This window comes from Dipodomys spectabilis, unplaced genomic scaffold (assembly GCF_019054845.1).
Source record: "Dipodomys spectabilis isolate Male_0828 unplaced genomic scaffold, ASM1905484v1 ptg000756l, whole genome shotgun sequence".
Taxonomy (NCBI): domain Eukaryota; kingdom Metazoa; phylum Chordata; class Mammalia; order Rodentia; family Heteromyidae; genus Dipodomys; species Dipodomys spectabilis.
Window position 1 is genome coordinate 143,219 of NW_024871433.1, and position 22,510 is coordinate 165,728.

General features: G+C 44.8%; 1 protein-coding gene across 6 annotated transcripts in view; it reads right to left on the minus strand.

Annotated features, from left to right (window-relative positions):
- Nucleotides 1-22,510, minus strand: part of Ehmt1 (euchromatic histone lysine methyltransferase 1) — a 139,990-nt gene that overhangs the window by 90,132 nt on the left and 27,348 nt on the right. For 5 of the 6 annotated variants that reach the window (XM_042672664.1, XM_042672662.1, XM_042672665.1 and 2 more), the window contains exon 2: nucleotides 6,866-6,932. In XM_042672664.1, coding sequence (XP_042528598.1) covers nucleotides 6,866-6,932 — 67 coding nt within the window. The remainder of the gene's footprint in view (nucleotides 1-6,865; nucleotides 6,933-22,510) is intronic. The other variant, XM_042672661.1, reaches the window with a different exon arrangement.

The following is a 22,510-nucleotide window of genomic DNA, read 5'->3' on the forward strand; positions in this document are numbered from 1 at the left end:
AAAAGCTGGAAGTGGCACTGTGGCTCAAGTGATAGAGCGCTAGTCCTGAGCTGAAGAACTGAGGGACAGCGCCCAGGCCCAGAGTTCAGGCCCCATAACCGGACCCTACCCCCACCCCCAAAAAAGAGCCAATTAATTTTTGACAAATGAGCCAAGAACATACTATAGAGAATAGACACCCACTTCAACAAATGGTGCTGGGAAAACTGCAAGAGACTGAAACTGGACCGCAATCAATTATTGTGTATGTAAACCAACTCCAGCTGGATCAAATCGCTCAAATAAGACCTAAAACTTTAAATCTACTATAGGAAAATGTAGAAAAACAAACTATGAAAGATGCAATTTTTCCTGAATAGGACTCTAGATGCCCAGGGGATGGAAGCAAGAATTGACAAAAATAGGACTATACCAAAAAAGTGTTTGCACAGCTAAAGAAACAATCACCAGAACCAAGAAACAACCCATAGGATGGGGAAAGAAACCTTTACTAACTACTCAACAGATGAAGGATTAATATCCAGAATACACAGAGAACTGGAAAAATTAAACTGCAAGAGAACAAGCAGTCCTATCTACAAATAGTCAAGTGAACTAAACAGAGAACTCACAAGAAGAAATACAAATGACAGTAGATACATGAAAATGTACTCAGCAACAGTCTCAAAGGAGATGCAAATCAAACTTCCTCTAAGATTCCATCTCACCCCACTCAGAGTGGTAACAATCACGAAAGCAAATAGCAACAAATGCTCAAGAGGATGCAGGAAAGAAGATCCCTCATACACCATAGGTGGGAATGACAATTACTGCAGCCTCTGTAGAAAACAGTAGGGATTCCTCAAAAACCAAAAACCTCCTTATAACCTCTCCATACCACTATTGGGCATATATCAAAGTGATAGTAAATCAATACATCAAAAAGATACCTGTAAGCTGGTTGCTAATGGCTCACGCCTATAATCCTAGCAACTCAGGAGGCTGAGATCTGAGGATCATAGTTCAAAGTCAGCCTGGGCAGGAAAAGTCCGTGAGATTCTTATCTCCAATTAACTACCAGAAAACCGGCAGTGATGCTGTGGCTCAAGTGGTGGAGCACTGGCTTTAAGCTGAAGAACGCGGGGACAGCACCCAGGCCCAGAGTTCAAGCTCCATGACAAACAAAAAAGAAAAAAAAAAAAAGAAGGAAACCTTCATTCATATCCATGTTTATCACAATAATGTTCCTAATAGCCAAACAACAGAATAAAACTAGGTAATTGCTCAACAACAGATGAATGGATAAAGATGTGAAACACACACATATACACACACACATACAATATGAAATATTACACAGTTATAAAGGAAAATAAAACAGGAAAATGAATACAATCAGAGGATACCATACTGAGTGAGACAAGACAAGCTCAAAAAACAAATATATGTTTTCACTTATATGTAGAACTTAGACCTAAAAGACATTTATGGACACACATATATATGAATATAAACCCACATCTAATTTCTTACATGGTTAAATAGAACATGAATCTATTCAGGAGCTGAGAGTACTCAGGAAGAAAAGGAGAGGGTGACAAAAAGCGGGTGTGTAACTATATAACACATTATATAAGAACAGCACAGAGAAATTCAACACAAGTTGATCATCCATAGGGGATGAGGAGTAAAGGATTAAGACTGAACTAGGCACAGTGGCTAATGCCTGTAATCCTTGCTATGCAAGAGGTGAAATCTGAGGATCGTGGACAGGTTCAGTGTTATAAGAACCACTGGAGTCACAACAATAAATACAAAAATAAAGAATTGTCTCCGCAAGGCAAAATTCATTTCTGCAGGAGGGTGTGCCACCAGCCGCAATCTGGCAGGCAAGCAAGCACACAGAGCAGGCAGGCTCACCCCTCTTTACCCCTAGTTGGACTGGTTGAGCTAAGGTTCACAATCTGTTCACGATTGACTACTCTGAACAAGGTAAAATGTAATCTGCTCATGATTGGCTAGTTTGAGTGGGTAAAATGTATTTACCTAAAGTTACTTTGAGATAAGATAAGTACACAAGTAATCTCAAAATATACCGAGTACCCTCTGCTACTTCTTGTACAATCTGAGGTATGCTGTAATTCCATCTTGAAAAGAAACCAGTTTAAGACAAAACCTTACACTTCCAAAATCCTTCTGTATCACAAAGCAAGTTAAAGAGCCAAGCAACACACTTTGGTTAAACAAAGTTTTTTTTATCAGCAGCCCACGCAGGAAAATCCATGAGACTCTTACCTCCCATTAATCATCAAAAAGCCTGAAGTGGAGCTGTGTCAAGTGGTAAAGTGCTATTCTTGAGCAGAAAGCTCAAAGACAGTGCCCCGGCCCTGAGTTCTATCCAAAGGACAGATGAACGGACAGATAGGATAAAGAAAAAAAGGAAAGGATAAAGGAAAGGAAAAGGAAAAGGAAAAGGAAAAGGAAAAGGAAAAGGAGAGGGGAGGGGAGGGGAGGGGAGGGGAGGGGAGGGGAGGGGAGGGGAGGGGAGGGGAGGGGAGGGGAGAGGAGAGGAGAGGAGAGGAGAGGAGAGGAGAGGAGAGGAGAGGAGAGGAGAGGAGAGGAGAGGAGAGGAGAGGAGAGGAGAGGAGAGGAGAGGAGAAGAGAGAAAAATTGAAAGACAGGTAAGAGGAAGAGAGAAAGGGATGGAGAGAAGGAATATTTGAAATACATTTCTAAGTATATTTGAGAGCAGCATAGAGAAACTTGATACAAGAGGTTGGTTAGTAGGGTTGAGGGAAATAAATACTGTGAATAGTGGGAATTAGCAGGAGGTGGGCTTGTGAGCAGGATGAAAGAGGTTGAAAATTATTTAAATAAATTACTTGCAACTATAAAAATGGAGCAAGGAAACCTGCTGGGGCTGAATTTTTGCAGAGGGGAAGAAAGGAGGAGTGGCAGAGGGGTGAGATTGATTGTAAAACGGTGTAAACGTGTATGTAGATGTAGCAAACTCCCCACATGACTAATATAAGCTAATGAAAATACTAAAAAAAAAAAAAGTATACAATCTTCAACTATTTATTTATTTTGGCCAGTCATGGGGCCTGAACTCTGAGCCTGCCTCAGCTCTTCAATTCAAGGCGAGCGCTCTACCACTTGAGTAACAGAGCCACTTCTAGCTTTGTCTGCTTATGTGGTGCTGAGGAATCGAACCTAGGGCGCCATGTATGCAAGGCAAGCACTCTACCAGAGCCCCCTTCCCAGCCCAGTCCTTAATTTTTTTAAAGAACTAAACAGTTTAAAAAAGAAAGACTCAGAAGGGAAATTAATTTTAATTACCTATTGCATACCAGAACTACTAACCCAGAAACTTGGATATATTAATGGATAGTGCACAAATATCCAGGACATGCCAGGCACCGGTGGCTCAGGAGTCTGAGATCTGAGGATTGCAGTTCAAAGCCAGCCAAGGCAGGAAAGTCCATGAGACTCTTATCTTCAATTAACTACTAGAAAACCGGAAGTGGTGCCGTGGCTCAAGTGGTAGAGTGCTTGCCTTGATCTGAAGAGCTGAGGGACAGCGCCCAGGCCCAGAGTTCAAGCCCCACAACCATCAAAAAAAAAAAAAAAAGACCAGCAGAAAGCTGGGCCAGAAGTGTGGCTCAAATGGTAGAGAACTAGCCCAGCAAGCAAGCTGAGCAACCTAAAGGCCTTGAGTACAAACCTCAGTAGGAATCTCAAAATAATTTTTTTAAATCTACACAAAAAGAGCTGGGCACCGGGCTAGGAAGGTGGCTCAGTGGTAGAGCGCTTGCCTTGCATGCTTGAGGCCCTGGGTTCGATTACTCAGCGCCACATAAGCAAAAAGAAAAAAGCCGGAAGTGGCGCTGTGGCTCAAGTGGTAGAGTGCTAGCTTTGAGGTGAAGAGCTGAGGGACAGCGTCCAGGCCCAGAGTTCAGGCCCACGACTGGACCCCAAAAAGAAAAAAGAGCTGGGCACCGGTGGCTCATGCCTGTCATCCTAGCTACTAAGGAGGCTGAGATCTGAGGGTCACAGTTCAAAGCCAGCCCAGGCAGGAAAGTCCATGAGAATCTTATCTCCAATAAACTATCAGGAAACCAGGAGTCACCCGTGGCTCAAGAAGTAGAGTGCTTAAGGGATAGGAAGGGGAAACAAAGGAGGAGGCAACAAAGGAGGAGGCAACAATGCTTGATAAGAAATGTACTCATTATTCTTCCCACGTAACTCCTCTGTACAGTATTTTAACAATAAAAAAAAATTAAAAAAAAAAAAGAAGTAGAGTGCTTGCCTTAAGTAGAAGAGCTGAGGGACAGCGGCTAGACCCAGAGTTCAAGCCCTATAACCAACCAAAAAAAAAAAAAAAATCTACACAAAGAAAAAGTAGGCATAAATCTTTGTGATTGTCTACTAAGTTAAGTTTCTTACATATTAAACCAAAAGCATTAGAAGTCAAAAAAAAAGATAACTAGAATTCACCAAAATAAAATTATTTTTGATGTCTAAATGAACATTTGTGTTTCAAAGGGCAGCATGAAAAAATATTTATATAGCCTTCTTTCTCTTTTAAAAGTTCTTTGTGCACTGAAATTCCTTGAGATAAGAAATTCTAGTCTCCTGTCTTCTTCGGGCCCAGCTTTCAATAAACCATTTTCCTTCCACAAAAAAAAGAAAAGAAAAGGAAGAAGCCAGGTTCGAGTGGCTCATACCTGTAATCCTAGCTACTCAAGAGACTGAGATCTGAGGATCATGGTTCAAAGCCAGCCCAGGCAGGAAAGTCCATGAGACTCTTATCTCCAATAAAGCACTAGAAAACTGGAAGTGGCACTGTGGCTCAAGTGGTAGAGCACTAGCTTTGAGCTGAAGAGCACAAGGACAAGGCACAGGCTCAGAGTTCAATCCCCATGATTGACAAAAAAAAAAAAAGGAAGGAAGGAAGGGAGGGAGATAGGGAGATACGGAGGGAGGGAGGGAGGGAAAAATCAGACCAGGCTCACACCTGTGATCCTAGCTACTAAGGAGGCTGAGATCTGAGGATAGGGAGAGGAGGGAGGGAGGAAGGGAGGGAGGGAGGGAGGGAGGGAGGGAGGGAGGGAGGGAGGGAGGGAAAAATCAGGCCAGGCTCACACCTGTGATCCTAGCTACTAAGGAGGCTGAGATCTGAGGATAGGGGTTTGAAGGCAGCCAGAGCAGGAAAATTCATGTTTGTTGGTTGGTTTTGAGGATGAATGGATGGGTCATGAACTCAGGACCTGGGCTTGGTCCCTAAGCTCTTGCTCAAGTCTAGCGCTCTACAACTTTGAGTCACAGCCACTTCCAGTTTTCTGGTGGTTAATTGGAGATAAGATAAGCCACTGTATAAAGAGTCTAGGACTCCTAAGGATTCCAGGCTTGGCTCAGAGGTCATAAGTGAGGAAGGAAAAGCACCAGGCAAGACAGTCAGGTATGTACTCCTGGCACCCTATACATACAGTAACTCTACCAAAAGGGTAAAAGGGAATGGTAAAAGCCTATGGAATAAACAGTTGCCAGCCTCAGAGCTGGCAATAGAGAGAGCAAAGTCAACAGTGCATCAGGAACGAGAAGTCAAGGGATCAGTGGGCTAAGTGAGGTCTGAACAGGCACACACAGAGACTCTGCTCTGGGTAAGGGCATAATGTAGCCAATTGCCAATAGCCTGTCTAGTAAAAGAAGACCTGATTCTGAGCTACTCCTGTAGCTGCATGCCTTGAAGGGTTGTAAGAAACACATACTTTCAAAATCTTATGACGAGCTCCTGCAGAGGTGGCCACATTGGATACAGAGTATAGACACTTGGTATATGCTCTGCAGGCATATCTAAAATTATGCTAGGCATTCCCCCTAACCTCTTACAGAACAGCTCTTCAATCTCTCCTCATATTGCATACCTCTGTTAGATACCCCTTTTCAACATCCTTCCCTCTGAGCTTCTAGTTTACTTTCTCCAGAATGACATATGAACGGAGTCACACAGCATGTGGCCTTTGGAACCTGGCTCTTTTCTTACCAAAGCACACTTAAAGTGCATTCATGTCATAGTCACTGGTGGCTCACACCTGCAATCCTAGCTACTCAGGAGGCCAAGATCTGAGGACCATGGTTTGAAGCCAGCCTAGGCAGGAAAGTCCATGAGACTCTTCTCTCCAATTAACCACCAAAAAAACTATAAGAGCTGAAGCTCAAATGGCAGAGCTCTAGCCTTGAGCAAAAAGCTCAGGGTCAGTGCTCACCCTCAGAGTCCAAGATCCATGACTAACCAAAAACACACACAAAAAATCATCCAGGTTGGCTGGGAAGGTGGCTCAGTGGTAGAGTGCTTGCCTTGCATGCATGAGGCCCTAGGTTTGATTCCTCAGCACCACATAAGCAAAAAGAAAAAAGCCAGAAGTGGTGCTGTGGCTCAAGTGGTAGAACGCTAGCCTTGAGCTGAAGAGCTGAGGGGCAGCGACCAGGCCCAGAGTTCAGGCTCCATGACCGGCCAAAATAAATAAATAGTTGAAAAAAAAAAATCATCCAGGTCATTGTATGAACCATTGTATGAACCACTCCACCAGGTGCAGGCATCTCAATTTATCTAGTATGTTATCAGACAAGGCCTGAGTAGCTTCCAGTTTTCAGTGATGTAAGTATAGATTCTATAAACATTCATACACTCACTCAAATTTTTCTTTTTGGAATACTACAAGATGAGGATATGCAGGGTTTTGTTTTTCATACTCAATCTTTTCCCTTTGTAGCAGACATTTTGTGTGTCTGTATGTGTGTATATGCATATCTATCTATTTAAGAATGTGAGCAGTTGCATACAGGAAAGTTACCTTTCTTGTCTAAGTAAACTGACCCTTACCTTCTCTTAGCAGCTCTGTTTTCATGCAACACTCTTGCTTAGTCTCCCCCTTGGCCGGAACTGCCTGCTAGGAAAAAAATTTAAAAAGTCAGCAACTTGGGTGCATCAGGGGCAGACTTGACTAAAATCAGTGACAAAACTCACCACCTAATACATGTCCAGTAATCTACCCAAGAACAGAATGGTCGCCTCCTGGACGAAGGTTTGCCACTCACAGAACTGTTTATCTAACCTGTAGCTCAGGACAGGATTCTTAATAATAAAGATGTATTCACATGTCTCCTGTATCATTAGAAATCTGACATATCTGATATGGCTCACTTCCAAATGTGAGCCAAAGTAGATCTTCTCCTATAAGTTGGTGTTCTCAGTCATTTGTCACAACAAGCAAAAACTGACCAACACAGCTTCTGCCAATAAACAGGAAGTCATATAAAAGAAGGTCTGGAAGGAAGGGGAGAACAAGGGAATGGGTGACGTCCAAAAAGAAATGTAATCTTGGCCAGGCACCGGTGGCTCACCCCTGTCATCCTAGCTACTCAGTAGGCTGAGACATGTGGATTGTGGGTTGGTTCAAAGCCAGCTCAGGCAGGAAAGTCCATGAGACTCTTAGCTCCAATAAACTATTCATAAAAAACTAGAAGTGAAGTGGCACTGTAGCTCAAGTGGTAGAGCGCTTGCTTGCCTTGAGCTGAAGAGCTGAGGGACAGCGCTCAGGCCCAGAGTTCAAGCCCTGCAACCAACAAAAAAAAAGCTAGAAGTGGGACTGTGGCTCAGGTGGTAGGGTTCTAGACTTGACACAAAGGGACAGAGCTCAGGCCCAGACCATTAAAAAAAAAAGGAGAAGAAAAAGAAATGTACTCTTGCTGGCTGGGTACTGGTAGGGCATGCCTATAATCCTAGCTACTCTGGAGGCTGAGAACTGAACACTGGGGTATAAAGCCAGCCCACGTAAGAAAGTCCACAAGACATATCTCCAATTAACTACCAGAAATTCAGAAATGGAGCTGTGGCTCAAAGTGGTAGAGTGCTAGCCTTGAGCAAAAAAAGCTCAGGGAAAGTGCCCAGACCCTGAGTTCAAGCCCACAACCCACAGGCAAAGGGAAGAAGGGAAGGGGAGGGGAGGGAGGAAAGGGGAGGAGAGGGGAGGGGAGAGGTCGGGAGGGGAGGGGAAGAGAGGGGAGGATTTGTTTTTTGTTTTGGCTAATAATGGGGCTTGAACTCTGGGCCTCCACACTGTCTCTGAGCCCCTTTGTGCTCAAGGCTAGCACTCTTCCACTTGAGCCACAGCGCCACTTCCAGCTTTTTCTGTGATTTATTGGATAGAAGTTTTACAGACTTAGCTGGGCACCAATGGTTCATTCCTGTAACCCTAGCTACTCAAGAGGCTGAGATCTGAGGATCATGGTTCAAAGCCAGCCCCAGCAGGAAAGTCCATAAGACTCTATCTCCAACAAACCACCAGAAAACCAGAAGTGGTACAGTAGCTCAAGTGGCAGAGTGCTCGCTTTGAGCTGAAGAGCTGAGGGACAGAGCCCAGGCCCAGAGTTCAAGCCTCAAAACAGACCAAAAATAAAATAAAATAAAAATAAATTACCAACTTTCCTGCCCTAGTTGGCTTCAAACCATAATCCTCAGATCTTAGCCTCCTGTAGCTAGAATTACAGGCTTGAGCCACCACTTCCTGGCTAAGAAATGTACTCTTTACGGGACTTATATAACCGTAACCCCTCTGCATATTGCCTTTACAATAACAATAAAAGGGGCTGGGAAGGTGGCTTAGTGGTAGAGTGCTTGCCTAGCATGCATGAAGCCATGGGTTCAATTTCTTAGTACCACATAAACAGAAAAAGCCCGAAGTGGAGCTGTGACTCTAGTGTTAAGAGTGCTAGCCATGAGCAAAAAGAAGCTAAAGAACAGTGCCCAGGCCCCGAGTTCAAGCCCCAGTATGGCAATAACAACAACACTAATAAAAAGGGGGTGAGATCTGACTTCTATAGGGACCTAGCAACAACAGGTGACCAAGTATTGCATCTCAGTTCTCGAGTACAATTTCCTGTAACAGAAGCCCCCACAAGACATGTCTAATGGCAAGTTGGATAAGAAAAACGCAGGTAGAATTTAGTGTGTCATGCAAAGATAGTGCTCAAAGGATGACAAATACGTTACAAGAATACAGTCCAACACCTTATAATTCCTATTGGTCAAGTCTAGGACACTTTAAGCACCAAAAGAGATGATGCCTATAATAGATTATAACTCTCCAGACCCAATGATGATAGTAAATCTGTATGAACAAAAGATAAATGACTTGATAATAAGCAAATGAAAGCAAAATTCCTATACTAGAATGTCAACAAGTGAGCACAAAAATCCATACAAGTGAAAAGTCACCATACTATGACTACCATCATCCTTGCTCAGATCTAATGCATCAATGGATCCTAAAACTATTAGGTAAAACTTTGATAGGACTGGGAATGTGGCTCAGTGGTAGAGTGCTTGCCTTGCATGCATGAGGCCCTGGGTTCAATTCCTCAGCACCACATAAGCAGAAAAAGTCAGAAGTGGTGCTTTGGCTCAAGTGGTAGAGTGCTAGCCTTGAGCTGAAGAGCTGAGAGACAGCGCTCAAGCCCAGAGTTCAGGCTCCACGACCGACCAAAAAAAAAAAAAAAAGGAATCAATTACATAAAGTTTAGATCTCAAAGGAAGAGACAGAGAAGATGGGACCAAAAAAAAAAGAAATCAATTTCATAAAGGTCAAATCTTGGGCTGGGAAGGTGGCTCAGTGGTAGAGTGCCTTGCATGCATGAGGCCCTGGGTTCGATTCTTCAGTGCCACATAAGTAGAAAAAGCCAGAAGTGGTGCTATGGCTCGAGTGGTAGAGCACTAGCCTTGAGCTGAAGAGGTGAAAGGCAGTTCCCAGGCCCAGACTTCAGGCCCTTTGACCGGCCAAAATAAAAACAAACAAACAAACAAACAAAAAAAGCTCAGATTTAAAGGCAAAGACAGAGAAGATGGCCCAGAATCAAACCCTGGGAAATACTAAGACTCAGAAGAATATAACATAATAAAGGAGACCAAGAAGGCCGGTGAGTTAGGGGAAAGTTAGAAAAGTATGCTATCCCCACAGGTTGCTTAGAAGCGAAACAGGGGGCTGGGAAGGTGGCTCAGTGGTAGAGCACTTGCCTTGCATGCTCGAGGCCCTGGGTTCGATTCCTCAGCACCACATAAGAAAAAAGCCAGAAGTGGCGCTGTGGCTCAAGTAGTAGAGTGCTAGCCTTGAGCTGAAGAGCTGAGGGACAGCGCCCAGGCCCAGAGTTCAGGCCCCATGACTGGACACAAAAAAAGAAGCGAAACAGAACAAGGTCATAGAACTTTTTTGATTCAGCAGCACAGGAAATTGGTGGGGACCTGGCCCTATGATAGGTCAATACCGTCAATACTGCTCTTAGTCATTTATCAAAAAAACTACAAGTCACAGTCGGGCACCAGTAGCTCACGCCTGTAATCCTGGCTACTCAGGAGGCTTCTGGCTCAAAGCTAGCCCGAGCAGGAATGAGACTCTTATCTCCAATAAACCACTAGAAAACTGGCAGTGGCACTAGAGCATGCTCTAGCTGAAGGGTGCAGGGACAGCACCTAGGCCCAGAGTTCAAGCCCCACGACCAACCAAAAAAACAAAAAAAAAAAATTACAAGTCAGGATACAATAAAGTCACTTTATTTATTTTTTTTTTTTGGGGGGGGGGAGGGTGGGGTCAGTCATAGGGCTTTAACTCTGGGCCTGGGCACTGTCTCGTGGACTTTCCTGCCTGGGCTGGCTTTGAACTGCGATCCTCAGATCTCAGCCTCCTGAGTACTAGGCTTACAGATGTGAGCCACCACCCAGCTTAAAACCATTCTTTGGGACAACCTGTTGCTAAACTCTATCATACACCAGCTTTAAAACTCCTTCCAAACTTAGCTGTCCTAGAGAATTGCTCACTCACTGAAGAAGTGATATGTGATCCTGCTGTTCCCTGAAGGCAACCGGGGCCTTTTGAAAAATGCCCAGTCAACAGCTCCAAGAAGCCATGACCATCAGATAGTCCATAACATTTAGTAATAAATCTATAAGCATTAGTTCAAAAGCATACATTTTATTTCTTCTTCTAGTAAAAGCCTAAACTTTGTACAGCATATTAAGACAAACTGAATCCAAGTTGTCAGCAAATAATATAATAGTAATTCTCAGCATTCATTAAATGATCTGTCAGGGTTGAAGATGTGGCTCAGTTGGTAGAGTACTGGTGTCAGGTACTGCGTTAAAGTCCCAGCCTTGGACTAAAAAGAGAGGGGAAGACAGGGGAGCTGTCTCTACACAAGTCTTTATAGGTTACTAGAAATTAGAATGAAGCCAGAGAAGACACTGCCATCTGCCTAGCCTGCCCCACACAGTCCTCCCCAGGAACTATGTAGATCAAACACAACATAGAAGGAAAAGACAAGCAACTTCATTCCAGGGCTCTTCGGCTCATTAATGCCCTCTACCTCACTATAAGCCAGCTGTGTCTTTGTCTTGTTTGTTTTGTTTTGTAGGTTGTGGGGCTTGAACTCTGGGCCTGGGCGCTGTCTCTCAACACAGGTCCACTTCTGGTTTTCTGGTGGTTAATTAGAGATAAATGTTAGGGACTTTCCTTGCCTGGGCTGGCTTTGAACCATGATCCTCAGATCTTAGCCCCTGAGTAGCTAGGATTACAGGCAGGAGCCACCAGTGCCTGGCCCAGCTGTGTCTTGCTGTGTGAAGACACAGCTACGCCAGCAACATGAAAGGAACATCTCAATGTACTCACTATAACTTATCAAGTAATGTACATGACTCTAATGAAGAATTTCTCATCTCAGCAAAAACACTTAAAACAAAAAAATATCCTTACATATAAAAGTGGGCTGGGAAGGTGGCTCAGTGGTAGAGCACTTGCCTTGCATGCCTGAGGCCCTGGGTTCGATTCCTCAGCACCACATAAGCAAAAAGAAAAAAAAGCCGGAAGTGGCACTGTGGCTCAAGTGGTAGAGGGCTAGCCTTGAGCTGAAGAGCTGAGGGACAGCGTCCAGGCCCAGAGTTCAGGCCCCACGACAGGACCCAAAAGAAAAAAGAAAAAAAAAAAAAGACTGATAGTAAAATAATTAGTTACCAGAAATTTAAACTGCTCCCAAAAAGTCTTCACAGTTGTGTGAGGAGTCAATTAGTCGGCTGAAGGGGCAGTAGCACACAAACTAGGCTAGCCCAGTTCAAAGAGCAGGCAGGAGGCTTCTCAAGACAAGCATGACCCATGCACCAGGAGTGGTGTTCTGTAGCCCACAGGGATCAACTTGGAGCCCAGTGCTGGTAGTTCACACCTATAATCCTACCTACTCAGGAGGCCGAAATCTGAGCATCGTGGTTCAAAGCCAGCCCAGGCAGGAAAGTCCATGAGACTCCTATCTCCAATAAACCACCAGAAAACCAGAAGTGGTGCTGTGGCTCAAGTGGTAGAGCACTCGCCTTGAGCTGAAGAGCTCAGGGACAGCGTCCAGGCCCAGAGTTCAAGCCCCATGACTGAGCCCCCCACCCAAAAAAAAAACTACTTGGTGGGCTGGGAATGTGGTCACCTAGCATGCATAAAGCCCTGAGTTCAATTCCTCAGTATCACATAAACAGCAAAAGCCAGAAGTGGTGCTATGGCTCTAATAGTAGATGCTAGCTTTGAGCAAAAGAAGCTCAGAGACAGTGCTTAGGCCTGAGTTCAACTTGGTGCATGGATCACAAATTCTACATTTCACAAAGCCAACTCCAAGGTCTGCTCTGGTGTCTGGTGATATAGCTAGGTGGGCTTTCCAGAAAGTAGAAGTGAGCCAGACACTGATTACTCACATCTATAATCCTAGCTGACATTGGTGCATCAAGGTTTGAAGTCATCCTAGACAGAAAAGTCCAAGAGATTCTATCTCTAAGTAATTAGCAAAAAACCCAGGTGAAAGGTATGGCTCAAAGATAAAGCACAAGTCACAATGAAAGAGCCAGGCAAGAGAGTTGGGCCTTGAGTGCAGGCACAGAAAAAAAGGGGGTGGGGGTGGGGGAGAGAAGCCAGGTACCAATGGCTCACACCTATAATCCTAGTGTCTCAGGAGGCTGAGATTCGAGGATTGTGGTTCAAAGCCAGACCAGGCAGGAAAGTCCATGAGACTCTTATCTTCAATTAACCATCAAAAAGTAGAGCTGTGACTCTAATGGTAAAACACTAGCCTGGAGCAAAAAAGAGACAGCACCAAGGCCCTGCCTGGACAAAGCCACTGCCACAATCCCCCTTTGAGCCCTAGGACCTAGCAAGCTGGGCTCTCCATCCCTAGAAGCCATGCCATCTCAGAGATGATTTCCCTCTTTCTACCCAGAAAGCATCCATAAATCATTTCCACATCTACTACAGAATACAAGGCTAGTATAAAGAAAGCCAACTTAACTGCTGCAAATCTCCTAAGTTTAAGTACAGCTCAAAAGAAATCAGAAATAAGGGGGAGGGGGGGAATGTAGTTGTGGAGGTGGGAGGGAAGGGATGATAGGAGAAAAACAACATTTGATAGGAAATGTACTCATTACCTTGCTTATGATTGTAACCCCTCCGTACATTTTCACAATAAAAAAAACTTACTTCAAAGCCGGGAGCCGGTGGCTCACGCCTGTAATCCTAGCTACACAGGAGGCTGAGATCTGAGGATCATGGTTCAAAGCCAGCCCGGGCAGGAAAGTCCATGAGACTCTCATCTCCAATTAACTACTAGTACACCGGAAGTGGCACTGTGGCTCAATCGGTAGAGCGCTCCCCTTGAACTGAAGAGCACAGGGACAGCACCCAAGCCCAGATTTCAAGCCCCACAACCGACAAAAAAAAAAAAAAAAAAAAAAAAAAACGTATTTAAAAAAAAATAAGATAAAGAAATCAGAAATAAAATTACTCACTAGGAGAGCAAAAGAACATGGCTGGATAGCTCTCATATTTCAGGGAAGGAGGGAAAGAAGGGTCAAATAAAATCATTCTTGAATGGAACATGTACCTTTTCCACTTTGGCATCAATATTATTTCTATCTTGCCATTTGTGTTGGGAGCCAGTTTTCACTAATCACCTACCTACCTTGTAAGGATGTCCCTAGGGTAGTAAGTGCAGATGTAAAGGAAAGGAACCTTCCATTCGCTTTAAACTTGTCTTCAGGATCTTATGGCTAAGCCTGACCTCGGCTTTTCACAATAAGAGTCTTTTCCCCACACCTACTGCATGGTCAGCTAAGATTCCTTTAATTAGAAAGCATCCCTCTGTACCCAGAGGGCTGGGAAGGTGGCTCAGTGGTAGAATGCTTGCCTCCCTCAGTACCCAGAGTAGAGTCTGGGTTCTAACCTATACAAGAAAACCACCAAATTCTGGTCCTGGCTCCTGTCTGCTTTAGAAAAGCTCTAAGAGGCAACTTCCTCCTTGAGAACAAGAAAGGACGAGATACAAATAGTTCTCAAAGACAGAGGGATTTTCAGCCCAGCAGCCTTAGAGATGCAGACAAATATCTGCTGACCCCAATCTCAAGCATTTCTACATACCAGCTTCACAAGCTAATTACCAAAGAGGGCGGAGATGAAAAAGAATGAATCCTTTCAATATCTGAGATTTTCTTTTCTCTCTTTTGTCTTTTTGTACCCCCTTGGCAGAAAAAAAAAATTTGTTTCTAAATTTGGAAGATACAATTAATATCCAAAGTAGCCCCAGAAATCAGTTAAGAGAATTCAAAACATCAGAAGAGAATCCCTTCCCATCTGCTGCTTAACCCTTCACTGGGCCTCTCTGCAAAGACAAGGCTATCTATCCCGCTGCCTTCACCTCAGGCTCCCGCAGCCAGCACCCGTTTACAAACAGGGTGGGGGAGGAGGGGAATACATACCCCACTATGTTTTCCTTAGCAATGTGATGCTGTACACCTCCCCCAGAGTGGGGTCTATGTTCCCTCCCCTTTAACCAAGAGGACCTGAAACTACTGAGAATCAGAGTGTGGCTTCATGATACCTTAGGCCAAACATGGCATGGGTAGCTCACTTGGTGCTTGCTGCCTGCCCAACACATGTGTGAAGCCTGATTCCCATGGGGTGCTGCGAATACTCCAGCCAACAGTATACACACACACACACACCACTGCCATCATCACCACCACAATCATTACTACTACTACTACCACCACCAGCCCATGCCTATCTAATGATTATGTTGCTTCAGTCACTGGGCCACAGAGTAGGGTATTAAGTAGCAATCTTAATTCTGCCCTCTTTTACCTACCCAATACCAATGCCTACCAGAGGTAAGAGAAAAACTGCAGGATGCTTAAGAGTTTGGGATGGCACATAGCTCTCAATAGAGATTAGCTATTCTTACTCAATATATTACTCATAACCTGTGGAATTGAAACTCCTCTTTACAACTAAATAGAAAGTAATACTTTCAGTATTGTCCATGTGCCAACAGAAACAAACCTCTTCTATTCTAGCTGGAGACCAGACTCAAGTGATAGAGAACCTGCCTAACAAGGGCAAGGAACTGAATTCAAACCATGTACAGCCAAAAACAAGCAAAAATCTCTGGAGACTTGCCTCCCAAATGAATGCAATAGCTAAAATGTCCCTTCTTCCTAACATCCCCATTTTCCTTTGTTTCCTTTTTATTTTGAGAGGGTATTCCATCATGTTGCTTAGGCTGGTCTCAAACTTCTGATTTCAAGCAATCCTCCTGCTTCAGCCTTTCAAGTGCTAGGACACAGATACAGATCCCTGTACCTACTTATTAGTCTCGTGGCAAGGGGGGGTGGGGAGATCTTGGGGCTTGAACACAGGGCCTGGGTACTGTCCCTAAGTTTTATTTGCTCCGAGACTAGTACTCTACTACTTAAGTCACAGTAGGCTAATTGGAGGTAATAGCCTCAAGAACTTTTCTGCCCAGGCTGGCTTTGAACCTCAATCCCCAAATCACAGCTCTATTTAACTCCTTAAAAACCCTGTAATGGGGCTGGAAAGTGGCTCAGTGTAGAGTACTTGCCTCGCATGCATGAGGCCCTGGGTTCAATTCCTCCGTACCGCATAAAGAGAAAAATCCAGAAGTGGTGCTGGGGCTCAAGTGGAGCTCAGGGATAGTGCCCAGGCCCAGAGTTCAGGCGCCATGACAGACCTCCCCCCCCCCAAAAAAAAACTGTATGGGGGGTGGGATTGGGAGAAAAATGAGGGAAGGGTAAACAAGTTTGATAAGAAATGCCCTTATTTATGTAACTGTAACTCCTCTGTTCATCTCCTTGACAATAAAAAAAATTAAAAACAGGGCTGGGAAGGTGGCTCAGTGGTAGAGCGCTTGCCTTCCATGCCTGAGGCCCTGGGTTCAATTCCTCAGCACCACATAAGCAAAAAGAAAAACCAGCAGTGGTGCTGTGGCTCAAGTGGTAGAGCGCTAGCCTTGAGCTGAAGAGCTAAGGGGCAGTGCCCAGGCCCAGAGTTCAGGCCCCACGACTGGACCCAAAAAAATAAAATAAAATAAAATAAAAACAAAAACAAAAACCAGTACTATCTATGTTAAAAAGTGGTTGGATCTCTGTTCTCTAAAGGGTATAGACCAAAGCCCCAAGTAGGTAAATGGAGGGGTGATCCAGCCAATTCCAATGGTGAAGTCAATCTCCTCTATGCACACCATCCCTGAGAATTCTGACCTTTCTTAAGGCACCCCATGTAACTATACATGCCATGCCTCATTTTTTCCCGATAGGTACCTTTGCCCTGCCTGCCTGTGTCTTATTCCCTCATCAATCATCAATCTCTTGAACTCTGAAAACCACTCCAGACTCCACTCTTGGTGTCTTGTGCCTCACAAAGGAAGACACAATATACTGAGGCTTGGACCCAAAACAAGACAATGTCTGGGATTCACTCATTGCTCTCTACTCCACACAGGTTAATATCATACTCCAGGTCAACATACAATACTATTGGAGTCAATCCCATACATTGAAAAACAGTTCTGTCCAAAAGTGTTCTCTTACTTTTTGCAATTTTAAGAACTGTCTAAGTTAGAAATAAAAAGTTGATTGGAAAAATAAAAATTTATATCATTTATAGATATGTATACAAGTACATGAAACATATACTCATAAAACACCACTAGAAATACTGAAAGGTACATTCCATGTTCTTTCAAAGTGTTAACATTAGGTTCCTTCCCTGATGATATCCTGACACCTTGAAATATAAGCTGGTGTTTTTCTTTTTGTTGTTGGTGGTGGTGTTTTTGTCGGTCGTGGGTCTTGAACTCTGGGCCTGGGTGCTGTCCCTGTGTTCTTCAGCTCGAGGCTAGCGCACTCTACCACTTGAGCCACAGCGCCACTTCTGGTTTTCTGGTGGTTCATTGGAGATAAGAGTCTCACAGATGTTCCTTGCCCGGGCTGGCTTTGACCTGAGATCCTCAGGTCTCAGCCTCCTGAGTAGCCAGGATGACAGGTGTGAGCCACCCGTGCCCGGCAAGCTGGTGTCTTTCATGAGTCTCATTTTCAACCATTTCCAAATTTTTCCAAAGCAACCTTCTTATCAATTAACTCTATTTGGCAATTCAAAAGAATCAGCAATTTCCCATGAATTTTTAGTAAACTGTACTCCATATTCATATTTTAGGGAAAAAGAACAATTTCTAAAGCTCCTGAATTTAAGAAGAGCCAGGAAACAGCTTGTTGTCCAAATGGAGAAGTCAAAATGATCCAAGCCACAGGAAAGCTAAAGCTAGTCCCTGTGAGCACAACACAACATACCTATCTAGCCCTGAGCACAAGGCAACACACCAATCTAGGACAGTTATAGATGTTTTCTGGGGGAAATAACGCTCTCAGGTACCTTTGGTAGGAATGGAAAATATGTACCACTACTAAGAACAACAGTATACCAATGCCTCAAGACAATAAAAATAGACTATCTGGCACACATGGCTCACACCTGTAATCCTAGGTACTCAAGAGGATGAGACAGGGCTGGGAACATGCTCAGTAGTACAGTGTGCCTTGCATGCCTGAGGCCCTGGGTTCGATTCCTCAGCACGATTTTAGCAGAAAAAGCCAGAAGTGGTGCTGTGGCTCAAGTGGTAGAGTGCTGGCCTTGAGCTGAAGAGCTGAGGGACAGTGCCCAGGCCCAGAGTTCAGGCCCCACAATGGACAAAAAACAAAAAAGACATTGAGATCGGAGGACTGTGGCTCCAAGCCAACCAGTGTGTCAGACTCTTATCTCCACTTATCCATTAAAAAGCTGGAAGTGGAACTGTGGCTCAAATGGTAGAGCCACTAGCCTTAAACAAAAAAACTCAGGGACAGCATCCAGACCATAAGTTCAAACTTCAGGACCAGCACAAGAAGAAAAAAGAAAAAAATAGCATTACCAACCAACCCACAAGACCTTTAGTGACCTGTAGCACTGCCTGGATTCTGTGCCCATAGGTTAGTGGCACAGAGAAAGGAAGAAATTAATTAATGAATTAATTAATTAGCAGGGCGCCAGTGGCTCCCGCCTGACTCAGGAGGCTGAGATCTGAGAATTGCAATTCAAAGCCAGCACAGGCAGGAAACTCCATAAGACTCTTATCTCCAATAAACTACTCAAAAAAGTCAGAAATGGCATGGCACCATGGCTCAAAGTGGTAGAGTGGTTCACCTTGAGCAAAAGAGCTCAGGGACAGTGCCCCAGCCCAGAACTCAAGCCCCACAACCAACCGAAGAAGAGGGGGTAAGAGGAGGAAGAGGAAGAAGGGAATGGGTGGAGAGGGAGGGAAGGTAGGAGGGGAAGAGAGAGACAGACAGAGAGACAGAGAGAGACAGAGAGGGAGGGAGGGTTGGTTGTTGGTGATGGCTGCACAATGTGAATATAGGTAGATGGTCAATTCTACATCATTATTATTATTATTATTATTTTTGTCGGTCGTGGGACTTGAACTTGGGCCTGGGCGCTGTCCCTCAGCTCTTCAGCTCAAGGCGAGCACTCTACCACTTGAGCTACAGCGCCACTTCCGGTTTTCTGGTGGTTTATTGGAGATAGGAGTCTCACGGTCTCTCCTGCCCGGGCTGGCTTTGAACTGCGATCCTCAGATCTCAGCCTCCTGAGTAGCTAGGATTACAGGCGTGAGCCACCAGCGCCCGGCTTCTACATCATTTTTAAATGTGCAAATTCTGCATAACCAGCATACTCACTTAGTATTCACTCTGATAAGGTATTCATTTGGAAAAAGTGAAAACAAGGCACAGGGAGGCAGGACCTCCCTGTGCAGCAGCACCACTGTAGCAGCAAAATAAACACTGATAACAGGTATCAAAACCAATCAGTCCCTCCACTCACAGCATATAATTATTATGTTATGGTCCATGATGTGCATTGCTATGTATTGGCAAGGAACTTTAAAGAAATTCTGCTAAAGGAAAGAGTAAATTCACAAGCAGAAGATTCTGTAAGAATCTTCTCACCATCACTGCCCCAGAAAACTGACTGTGCACACGCGCACCCACTGCTTCTCACCATCACTGCCCCAGAAAACTGACTAACTGTGCACACGCACACCCACCGCTTCTCACCATCACTACCCCAGAAAACTGACTGTGCACACGCACACCCACCGCTTCTCACCATCACTACCCCAGAAAACTGACTGTGCACACGCACACCCACCGCTTCTCACCATCACTGCCCCAGAAAACTGACTGTGCACACGCGCAGTTGGTCCCATGCCTCAGATATTCTCAGGTCTCCCTAGATACCATCAGATAACACAGCAGCCATAGCAATCCACTAAAAGCTCTCAGATTCTGAACCATACCTCTGCTTAAAACACTGTAATCACTTCCGATCTTGCCTTGAATAAAAGCCAACTCTAAGAACAAGCAAAGCCCTACCCTATGTACCTGCTTACTGCTAATGACATTCTGGGAGTCGGTGGCTCACATCTATAATATACTCAGGAGACTGAGATCTGAGGGTTGCAGTTCAAAGTCACCCAGGGAGCAAAGGCCATGAGTCTTATCTCCAATTAGTCACCAGAAAACCAGAAGTGGAGCTGTGACTCAAGTGGTAGAACAAAAGGCTTGAGAAAAAGACCTCAGGTACAGTACCCAGGTCCTGAGTTCAGGTCCCACAACCAACAACAATAACAAAAAGAATATTATAAATTAAATTTACAAGGACTGGGATGTAGTTCAGCGGCAAAGCACTTGCTTAGCAAGTGCAACGTTCAAGGTTTGATTCAGAGTATCAAATAAAGGAAGAAAAAAATACAGATTAAATTTACAAATTTCTATGTGTGTGTGCCAATCCTGGGGCTTGAACTAGGGGCCTCAAAGCTGTCCTTGAGCTTTTGTGCACAAGGTTAGCACTCTACCATAGGAGCCACAGTTCCACTTGCAGTTTTGTTTTTTGTTTGATCAGTCGTGGGGCATGAACTCTAGGCCGGGTGCTGTCCCTCAGCTCTTCAGCTCAAGGCAAACACTCTACCACTTGAGCCATAGTGCCACTTCCGGTTTTCTATTGGTTTACTGGAGATAAGAGTGTCATGGATTTTCCTGCCCGGGCTGCCTTTGAACTGTGATCCTCAGATCTCAGCTTCCTGAGAAGCTAGAATTACAAGCATGAGCCACCAGCACCCAGCTCCAGTTTTGTTTTTTTGTTTTTCTGTGGTTAATTAGAGATAAGTCCCACAGACCTTCCTAACAGGCCAGCTTCAGTGATTCTCAGATCTTAGCTGAGTAGCTAAAATTATAGGCATGAGCCATAGGTGCCCAGCTAAATTTATAAAAATTAATCATATTAATAAAATGACAGAAAGAGCTGGGGAAAGTACTTGCCTAGCATGTTGGAGGCTATGTTTGAATCCTAACACGTCAATCAATAATGATTCTTAACACCTCAATCAATAAAAATCAAAGGAAAGCTAGGCGTCAGTGGCTCATGGCTATTCAGGAGGCTGAGATCTGAGGATCTGAGCAGTAAAGTCCGTGAAACTCTTTTTTTTTTTGGTCGGTTGTGGGGCTTGAACTCTGGACCTGGGTGCAGTCCCTCAGCTCTTCAGCTCAAGCTCAAGAAAAGCGCTCTACCACTTGAGCTACAGCGCCACTTCCGATTTTCTGGTGGTTTATTGGAGATAGGAGCCTCATGGTCTCTCCTGCCCGGGCTGGCTTTGAACCGCAATCCTCAGATCTCAGCCTCCTGAGTAGCTAGGATTACAAGTGTGAGCCACCAGCGCCCCGGCAAGTCCGTGAAACTCTTATCTCCAATGAACTACCAGAAAACCGGAAGTGGCACTATGGCTCAAGTGACAGAGTGCTTGCTTTGAGTTGAAGAGACTCAGGGACAGAGCTCAAGCCCAGAGTTTAAGCTCCATGACCAACCAAAAAAAAAAAAAGGAAGGGGGAACATTGGGCAAGGACAGGAAGTTGCATCCTTGAGGAAGAAAAGCCAGGGTGGATCCAGCTGAGGCCAGACTTAGTCTTGAAGGATGTGTTGTAGATGTGAACGTAGTGTGAGAAGAGTGAGCAAAAGATGCTGGCAACCATATAGGTCTCTAAGCTCACTTTCACCACTCAGCCCAAGGATAAACAAACACCATGCAACAGGATGAAGAATTTAAGTTAGTCTAGAGCTGTAAACCTTCCTGGAGGGATTGTCTCTGTCCTTTGTTTCACTCTGCTCCAAAGTTCCCTACTGGTCAGAGCTTTAGAAACCATGCAGGTGCCCAGGCCAGGCAGTTCTTGCTCATCCTGCTTGGAGGAGGCAAAGATGAAGACTCATCCCAAGCAGAGACCATAGGACTCGGTACAGGTGAGGACATTAAAGCACGGAGGGGATATGTCATTGCTAGTGGGTGGAGAACCAGGACTAAGGTCCAGAATAGGAGACTCAAGTCCTTGTGTGGCTGGCTGCCACACAATCAATCCCTCAGCAGCTGCCTGGCTCTGTGTTCTCAGGGTAGTCCTTCTTCAAACGGAGAATCAAGACATGTTGATTGGACTAGAACCAATCAAAGCCATGTCTCCAGGTCTCCTGACTTTCCACAGATGTAAAATTCACCCAAGAAAAGTGGGAATGGTTGAATCTTGCTCAGAGGAGTTTGTAAAGGAAGGTGATGTTGGAGAACTACAGCAAGCTGGTTTCAGTAGGTCTTTGCATTTCTAAAGGAGATGTGATCTCCTTATTGAATCAGCCAGGTGCCAGGGGCTCATTCCCCAGAAGCCTAAAGAGCTGAGGATCAAAGTTCAAAGCCAGCCTAGGCAGAAAAGTTCAGGATTCTTATCACCAATTAATTACCAAGAAAAAAAAACAGAAGTAGAACTGTGGCTCAAGAGGTAGATGTTCCCCTGGACCAAAAAGGCTCAGGGACAGCACTCAGGCTGTGAGTTCATGCCATAGGGCACGCACACACACACGCACGCGCGCATACACACACGCACGCACGCACGCACACACGCACGTGCGCACACGCACACACACACGCACGCACGCACGCACACGCGTGCGCACGCACATCAGCACTCTGGGTGGTAAAAGGATGTCAAGAGGCCTGTTCTCAGACCTGGAATACATGTGGGGTGACCAAG